The sequence below is a fragment of the Dromiciops gliroides genome, chromosome 1 (assembly GCF_019393635.1).
Source record: "Dromiciops gliroides isolate mDroGli1 chromosome 1, mDroGli1.pri, whole genome shotgun sequence".
Lineage (NCBI taxonomy): Eukaryota > Metazoa > Chordata > Mammalia > Microbiotheria > Microbiotheriidae > Dromiciops > Dromiciops gliroides.
In genome coordinates, this window is record NC_057861.1 from 500,316,525 (window position 1) to 500,326,064 (window position 9,540).

Here is a 9,540-nt window from a genome sequence, read left to right on the forward strand (position 1 = left end):
TGTAAAGATAGTTCTCAACTTTTGTTTATACATGCTTTACAATTTCAGATTTTTCTCCCTCCCTCCCCTCCCTCCCCCCTCCCCTAGACAGCAGGTAATCTGATATAGGTTATATCTATATCTGATATAGGTTATATCTATACATATACATATAGATATATACACACATATATATATATATATATACACATAATAACATTAATCCTATTTCTGCATTAATCCTGTTACAAGAGAAAGAATCAGAGCAGTGATGCAAAACCTCAAAATAGAAAAAAAAAAAAAACAACAGCACCCAAAACAAAAGAAATAATATGGTTCAATCAGCATCTATACTCCACAGTTCTTTCTTTCTTTTTTTTTCTTGGATTTGGAGATCCTCTTCTATCATGAGTTCCCTGGAACTCTTCTGTACCATTGCATTGGTGAGAAGAATATAGTCCATCACAGTAGGTCAACACTCAATGTTGATGATACTGTGTACAATGTTCTTCTGGTTCTGCTCATCTCACTCATCATCAGCTCACGTAAGACCCTCCAGGTTTCTCTGAACTCTTCCTGCTCATCATTTCTTACAGCACAATAGTATTCCATTGTATTCATATACCACAACTTGTCCAGCCATTCCCCAATTGATGGGCACCCCCTCAACTTCCAATTCCTTGCTACCACGTAAAGAGCAGCTATAAATATTTTTGTACATGTGGGTCCCTTTCCCCCTTCCATGATTTCTTTGGGCAAAAGACCTAAAAGTGGTATTGCTGGGTCAAAGGGTATGCACAGCTTTATCGCCCTTTGGGCATAATTCCAAATTGCTCTCCAGAATGGTTGGATCAGCTCACAGCTCCACCAACAATGCATTAGTGTTCCAATTTTCCCACAGCCTCTCCAACATTTATTATCTTCCTTTTTTGTCATTTTAGCCAATCTGATAGGTGTCAGGTGGTACCTCAGAGTTGTTTTAATTTGCATCTCTCTAATCATTAGAGATTTAGAGCATTTTTTCATATGGGAATAGATAGCTTTGGTTTCTTCATCAGAAAACTGCCTGTTCATATCCTTTGACCATTTCTCAATTGGGGAATGACTTGGATTCTTATAAATTTGATTTAATTCCCTATATATTTTAGAGATGAGGCCTTTATCAGAAGCACTGGCCTCAAGCATTAATTTTTAAAAATTTGAGTTCCAAATTTTCTCCCTTGTTCCTTCATTTCCTCCCTCCACATAATGGTAAGCAATTTTATATAGGTTATAGATATGCAGTCATATAAAACATATTTCCATATTAGTCATGTTGTAAAAGAACAGACCAAAAGGAAAAAAAATAAAGTGAAAATAGTATGCCATGATCTGAAATCACACTTCATCAGTTCTTTCTCTGCTCATGGATAGCATTTTCCATCATGAGTCCTTTGGAATTGTCTGAAAGGAGCAAAGTCATTCATAGTTGATCATCACACAATGTTGCTGATACCATGTACAATGTTTTCCCAGTTCTGCTCATTTCACTTTGCTTCAGTTCATGTAAGTCTTTCCAGGTTCTTCTGAAATTTGCCTGCTCATCATTTCTTATTGCACAATAGTATTCCATTCCATTCATGCATGATGTGTTCAGCCATTTCCCAATTGATAGGCATCCTCTCAATTTTTAATTCTTTGCCACGACAAAAAATTGCTGCTATAAATATTTTTATATGTATGTCCTTTTCCTTTTTTATGATCTCTTTGGGATACAGACCTAGTAGTGGTACTGCTAGACCAAAAGAATATGCACAGTTTGGTTGCCCTTTGGGGATACTTCCAAATTTCTCTCTAGAATGGTTAGATCAGATCACAACTCCACCAATAGTGCATTAGTATTCCAATTTTCCCACACCCTCTCAAATATTTATCCATTTCCTTTTCTGTCATATTATATGGCTCTGAATTCTTAACCTTAGTTTTTTCAAATGCAAACTTTCTAATAACCCCATCTACTAAAAATTAGAAGTTGAGATGATTTTAAAAGGAAAGATGTGGCTAAGAACTAAATATATCTATCTCCCACTCTAGCTACTGCCTGATCGCCAGTCCTACATATGAATATTTATGAATGAACATAGCATAAGCAACACAATTCTAACATGTTCAATTCTGAAATCATATTTTCTTTTAAACCTACTTTTTCTACTAAGAATAGTTTTTTAAAAGATTGAAAACTCTAAATGGCTACATGAAAATGCATTCCAAACCACTAATATATATATAAATTAAAACAACTCTGAGGTTTCACTACATACCTTGAAAGTTGGCAAAGATGGCCATGCTATTGGGCATATATACTCCAAGGAAATTAGAGGCAGAAAGCAGAGGTCCAGTATATTGCAAAATATTCACAGCAATATTCTGTTGTAGAAAAGAATTGGAAACAAAGTGGATTGCCCCCTCCTGGAAAATGGCTGAACAATATGAGTAATTCAGAGAAACATGGAAAAGTTTACATGAACTGATACAGAAAAACACAAGCAGAGCCAAGATAATAATACATACCATGACTACAACCATGTAAATGAAAAGATCACTAAAAGAAACTCAAACTCTGAGAAACTGGAAAAACCAGTGACAGTCCAGTTGAAGAGATAGCCACACATACCTCTTCCCTCAAAGCGAGTGATAGGAGACCATTAGGACAAAATATCACACACATTGTCAGAGATGGTCCTTGATTCTGATGTTTTAGTTTAATTATCTTTTTTGCTTAAGGGAAAATAAATCTGCGGTAGAGTAGGAAATAACTGTGACATAAAGGCTAAAAGCACTGATAAAACATTTTTAAAAAAGAAATACAGGAAAAACAAAAATGCTCACTCAATTGAACTATATTGTTTAGAGTACTATAATTCTTCCCAACAAACAGGGTGGAAACTTCAGCATTTTCATTGATTCCTCTCTTTCCTTCACCCTCCATACCCAAAGAATTGGTAAGTTTTGTCAATTTTACCACTATAATACATCTAGAATCTTTCTCCTCCTTTTTATGCAATCACTGTAATTCTCGTTTTCATTAACCTGCCTGGACAATGGCCTTCTAAATGGTAAGCCTGTTGTGAGCCTAGCCCAAATACCATTGGCTAAATAATTTTCCTGATCAGTAGTTCTGTTCGCGTCATTTCCCTGCTCAAACTCTCTAATGGCTTCCCTTTGCCTAATGAACAAAGTCCAAACTACTTAGTCAATTATTCAAGGCCCTCCACAATATGCCACCACCTATTCCTCCAGCTAGTAAGTATCTGAGGCCAGATTTAAACTCAAGGAGATGGATCTTCTTGACTCCAGAGCTGGCACTCTATCTATTGCACCATGTAGCTGGAAAACTAAGTTCAATTCTGGCTTTGAAGATTTACTGAGTGACCCTTGGCATGTCACCTAATTTTTGTTTGCCTTAGTTTTCTCCTCTGTAAAATGGGGATAATAATAGTACCTACCTCCCAGGCAGGGATGTTGTAAGGATCAAATATGATATTTGTAAATCACTTGGCCCAGTTCCTAGCACATAGTAGGTGCTGTATAAGTTTTGGCTGTTATTATTATTATTAACTTGTCTTAGGTCACAAGTCAAGCAAGCAACAGAGCTTGGATTTGAACCCAGAACCTCTGACTCCAAACCTAATACTCTTTCCACTGCACTACCAATGCTTCCAAAGTGACTTAAACTCTCAAAGTCCCAGGCAATTCACCAAACTGTTCATTTTGGACAACAGCCAATCTTCATCAGTAGAGGAAATTTTTATTCTGTGTAAAAATTCCCAACATAGATGAAATTACAGGTCTGGACATAAGGGAAAAAAGAAAGAGAGAAATAAAAGATTTAAATATTTGACGAGACAAACATTTTATAGTTCAAATACCAGTTTGAACATCAGGTCCAGTTTTCTAAACAATTAAAATAGCTGAATACTGATTTTAATTGGCAAAATGGTAGGTTCACATAATTTAGAACTGGAATAAAACTTAGAGATTATTCTGGGGGGTTTTAACCTAAGGGTCAGTGAACTTATGAGGTTTTTTTTAAATTATATTTTAACTGTATTTCAATATAAATGGTTTCCTTTGTAACTGATATTTTGTTTTATGCATTTAAAAACATTTGTTCTGCTTCTTCAGGTAGCAAAGCCAGTTTATTTATATGAAATCAGAAAGAAAAATCTAAAAATAAAGATGGTGCTTTTCAGCTCAGAAATCTACATTTGCTTGGACTCTGGTCTCAATTTCAACTTACATGTGGTTTGAGGCAAACAGCAATACACAAAGCATTGGAACCCAAGCTCCCTCTGGTACTGGAAAGTAGATTTAGCTCTAATTTTTGTGACAGATGGAGTTGATACTCTGGAGGGGGAGGGGAGGGGGAGTGCTGGGAAAGGAAAAAAAAAAGCCAGGTTTTGACAGGCAGCAGACTCCCAATGCCTCTTGTGGTCAAAGACCGTGTTGCTATGAAATTAAGGTAGCAATAAAATTCAACTATCCTCCAAAGGAAGTGGTATCTACTAACTAACTACCCTGCAGGACAGATTAGGAACTTCATTTCAAGGCAAGAATTTGCCTTGTGGATCAAACATTTCACTTCACAGGTTAATAGAAATCTAGATGAATGCCTGGCTATGTCCTTCGTGCAACTTCTGATTTGTTCTGACAACCGTCAGATTTTTAGTATGCTCAGAATTTAAAAGTATGCATGGAATATTTGATATTTCACATTGAATTATAAAAGGACGGCTGAAGTTGCATTTCTAATTTTTATTAATTTTATTACGTTGTTATTTAATTTTTATTAATTTTATTACCTTACACATTAATGCATATGTTCTGGCTCTACATCCTTTCTATTTAAAAAATCTTTTTTAATGAAAAGATAAAATAAGGAAAGTGCAAATAGAGGATAGCAGCTCTGTTTTTGGAATTGAAGCATTATGCCTCCGGGGCATACATCTAATTAAAGCGTTATTTATTGTGTCTGGTTTTTTAAAAAAAAGTTTCAAAAGCTCGAGACTGAATTCTGCTTATTTTAAAATAATTATTTCAGGATTGTGACTTAGTAGTGAGGGGAAATCTACGAACCAACCTGATTTCCTGACCCAGAAGAAGGCACAGATGGAGCCGGGGAGAATTAATAGAACAACAAATTCAAAACAAATCCAAAAGCCCCGTTGCTTTGCCGGATGCAAACAGCTGCCTGAAGCAAGCCCTTGCAAATTCGTTTGTTGCAGGAGTAGGGACTACATTTCTGAGCCTCCTTAAAAGTAGGAGGAGCTCCTTGGGGCTGCTGTCAGTCTCCTTAAGCCTTTCCTTTCAAGACTTGAATGTGAGCTGCCCACCATCCCCCGTCCTCCCTCCCCCACCTCCCCAGCCCCGCTCTAGTGGATAGTTAAAAAAAAAAAAGTTTCAACAACAACAGGCATGACCAATAGTATCTCGAAAAGTCGGGGAAGGGGGCCGAGCAAAGGGCGAAAAGAGAGTGGAGAAAAGGAGAAAGCAGGAGCTACGGAGAGCGAGGGACAGAGGAACTGCGAGGAGGAGAAGCGTTGCTAATGTTTTTATTTGTTTGCTTTTCCATGCATGCATAATGAGGAGGGATCTAAGCACGTTGCAGTTGCTCCAAGAGGACTTTTGTATTTAAAGCCTGGCTGGGAGAAAGTCCACACACTGGATCTGAGGAGCTTCTCTCTAGCGCTTGTTGACAAGGGGAGAAGCATCAGCAGCAGAAGGACCCGAGCAAGCCCGTTTTCTACCGCTGAGAGTTTCTTCTCCTCCTTCCTTCCAGAAAACGGAGATAGTAGAGACTTCGGAGGAGAACGGGATCGAGCTGCCGAAGTGCGGTGGGGGAGGGGACAGAGCTGTGGAGGGACAAGAAGAGTGCTCCACGGCAGAGAAAGCGGACGATGGGCAGAAGCTGAGCGGAGCAGCGGCAATGCGGCCGGCGCAACGTTGAGAAAGAAGAGAAAAAAAGCCCGGGACTGAGAGAAAGGGCAACTTTCCCGGGCAGCTCAGCCACACAACGCATCTGCCAGGGGAGAGCAAGATGAATTCTCGCTGCAGCGTGTCGGTGCAACCTAGGGAGCCCCACCGAGGCCCCTTTCTCCGGAGCCTCCAAGGACAGCGCTGAATTCCACCCGCTACGGGGGACTGTTTTGGGGGAGATTTCGGAGGGAGCGGGTTGATTGGCAGATTTTTTTTTGTCTTTTTTTTTCCACCAGAAAATACCTTGGAACTAAGCACCCTAACCATCTTCACCACGACGGGGAAATCAAGCCGCGCGAATGGATTTATGAAAACCCTCATGCAAAAAGTTGGCAGGAGTTTAGCAAACTTTTGCACTGACTCCACCTCCCGTGCCTCCTCCTTGTGGCCCTCCTCCCCTCCGTTTCCCCTCTTGTCCCGCTGCTGCTGCTGCCGCTGCTGCAGCGGCGGCGGCGGCGGCTGCCGCTCCTCCTCCTGCTGCCCGCGATGGTGGCAGGTTTTCTGGGCTGCTGGGGCGGCGGCGGCGGCCGGTGGTGGACAGTGCCCGGCACTTGGCTGTGCTTGATGGCGCTGCTGCTCCTGGGCTCCCCTCCGCGGGGCTCCGTGCTGGTGCACGGCCGTAGGCTCATCTGCTGGCAGGCGCTGCTGCAGTGTCAAGGGGAACCCGAGTGCAGCTACGCGTACAACCAGTACGTGGAGGCGTGCGCACCAGTCCTGCTGCAGCAGGGGGGCCAGGACGCTGCAGCCGCGGCCGCTGCAGCAGCCGCGGTGGCCGCCTCTTCTTTCCCCTCCTCCTCTGCCTCCTTCTCCTCCCGCTGGCGGTGCCCGAGCCACTGCATCTCGGCCCTGATTCAGCTCAACCACACCAGGAGGGGCCCAGCATTGGAGGACTGTGACTGCGCGCAGGACGAGAACTGCAAATCTACCAAGCGTGCCATCGAACCCTGCTTGCCTCGGACGAGCACTGGCGGTGGGGGCACCGGCGCGGGTGCGGGGGGTGCAGGCGGGGGAGGTGCCGGGGGCGGCGTGATGGGCTGCACTGAGGCCCGTCGGCGCTGTGACCGCGATAGTCGGTGTAACTTGGCTCTGAACCGCTATCTGACCTACTGCGGGAAGCTTTTCAATGGGCTTCGCTGCACGGATGAGTGCCGCGCGGTGATCGAGGACATGCTGGCGGTGCCCAAGGCTGCTTTACTCAATGACTGCGTTTGCGATGGGCTGGAGCGGCCCATCTGCGAGTCGGTGAAGGAGAACATGGCCCGGCTCTGCTTCGGGGCAGAGCTAGGGAACAGCCCGGGCAGCAGCGGCTCCGACGGCGGCCTGGACGACTACTACGACGAGGATTACGATGACGAGCAGCCCGGGCAGCGGGGCGGTGGAGGGCTCGGAACGGCCGGAGACTCGCAGTACGAGGAGGATGGGGTCCCGCACCCCCCTCGCCCGGGCGGCGGCGCTGCTGCAGCAGCCGCCGCAGCTGGAGGAGGGCGCGGAGAGCTGCCCTACGGGGATACGAGGAGGAACGGCGGCTCCCGCTTGACTCCCAAGGGCGTCTGTACTCTGCTCGTCTCCATTTTGCTGCTGCTGCTGCTCGTTCGGCCGCTGTTGTAGCCTTTTCTCCCAAGTCCTCTGTTCCCCCATGTGCTTGGTCTATTGATTCTCCGGTCACCCAACTTGTTCTCGCTCTCCCGGGTCTCTCACCCTCCCCCCCCCGCCCCCGCCGCCCTTTCTCTTTCCCTCCCCTTATCTCTCCTTTTCCCAAGCACCTTCCTACCCACCCCCAAACCCCCCAGCATACTTTCACTCCCCTCCCCTGTAATAGTAATCGGTACTTAAACCATAGCTTTAGGAGAGCTAAGGGATACTTTGCTTCCTATTCCCCCCAGATTTTTTCTCTTTTTCAAAACTAATGAACTGCACCCTGGTTTCTTCCCGCCTACCTTCCCCTCGATTCCCGCACAATACCAACACAAATTTCACACACCCCTCTTTCTAGAAAGTAGCGAGAATCCGCTGTCTCTAGGGTTGTTGTTTTTGTTGTTTTTGATTTTTTTCCCCCTCCGCCCCCACCCCCACTCCCACTCCAGTTCCACTATGGATACCCCAGATCTCTTAGTAGGCTGGAACCCCGGCATTGCTTGAGATTTAAGAAAGCAGTAATGGAGTGGGAAAGGGGGTAGAAGTAGCAGGACTGGAAGCAAAGAGATCCCTTAGACTTCGTGGGGTTCTGATGAATGCATTCTTCCCAGTTTTAACCCACCCAGTTCTGGGCTAGTTAGTGGCTAGCAGATATTTGAAAGAGATAAGCTTGAAATGCTGCTGTAGGTTTGTTTGCAAGTCTCCTCTAAGGTAATGTGCAAATAGTCTTATGGTTTGACCAATTAGAATCTTTTAAGGAGTAAGCTACTTGAATTAAAGTCTCATTCATTCATTCATTTCTTCTCGGCATCCATGCCCAGAATTTTCTCAGAGACTAAAGAAGCAGGGATCAGGTCTTTAATGCTATGTCACTCCCGGGGGGGGGGGGGGGGAATCCAAACTGTATGATGGTGAGTAACGTACTTAGCTAATTTCATTCCTATTTAAAAAAAAATCAGATTAAATTTGACTTCCCGTTCCATCACCCAGTGTTCAAACTCAAATGCCGATGTAGGAAGTTATTAATGATACTAAACAATGCAACTTTTGTTTTAAAAGAGCGCTGCACTGCCATCTCCGAAAGACACTTTGTGGTGTTTAGTGGTTATGTTTGCGTTTTTTGTTTTGTTTTGTTTTGTTTTGTTCTGTTCTGTTCTGTTCTCTTTACATCAAGAACTTTTGTGTACCTTGAGAAATTATATTGCCTCTACTATCAGGGTGCTGAACTCTGGTAAATCTTATATAAAATGTATTTAAAACTGGGATTTGTTACCAGTCGCTGTACCTTGTATATAGAATTTTTATAAAATGTATGCTTCAAAAATAATTTATTTTTTAAAAAAAAGAAATTAAAGTTTAAAATTTACGTTCATGCTACTCTTTTTTAAAGAAATGTACAGATTTCATTTGTTTTAAAGGATACAAAATACAATAATCCATTGTGAAGTATGCTCTAGGACAGCAAATGTACAGTGTATTTTATAGATTTGACATTAACTTTCTTATTTTTAAGAGAATTTATGGAGGATGGCATTGATTTGTATAAATACATTTCCAGACTGCCTTAAACATTGTCTTTTATAGAAGGCATAAGAAGTCCTATGTAACTATGGCTCTGTGTATTTTTTTTTGTTAAGTGTGTACATCAGTAAAGAGTTTTAAATAATGAATGTGGTGAAGTTTTTTTTTTTTCAGTTACCTTATGCTAAAGCCAATAGTAGAGCAAATGCATCCCCCAAAGTTAAAAGTACAGACCAAGAGCCTAAAATGCCATAGAGGTTTTACTATTACCATGGATACTTTAATGAACAATTAGACTTCTGCAAATAAGGCAGTTAAAAATACTTAATTACCTGGAATGACTTCAGTTGTTTTTATGATTTAGTGACAGGGTTCCTGTATCTACAGAAT

At 42.7% G+C, this 9,540-nt stretch overlaps 1 protein-coding gene across 1 annotated transcript; it reads left to right on the forward strand.

Moving 5' to 3' along the window:
* The first annotated feature begins 6,257 nt into the window (after positions 1–6,257).
* On the forward strand, positions 6,258–9,299 carry GAS1 (growth arrest specific 1). The gene has a single exon (XM_043978639.1). It carries the CDS (start codon positions 6,481–6,483, stop codon positions 7,600–7,602), a length of 1,122 nt encoding a protein of 373 aa, XP_043834574.1. The 5' UTR covers positions 6,258–6,480; the 3' UTR covers positions 7,603–9,299.
* The last annotated feature ends 241 nt before the right edge of the window (positions 9,300–9,540 follow it).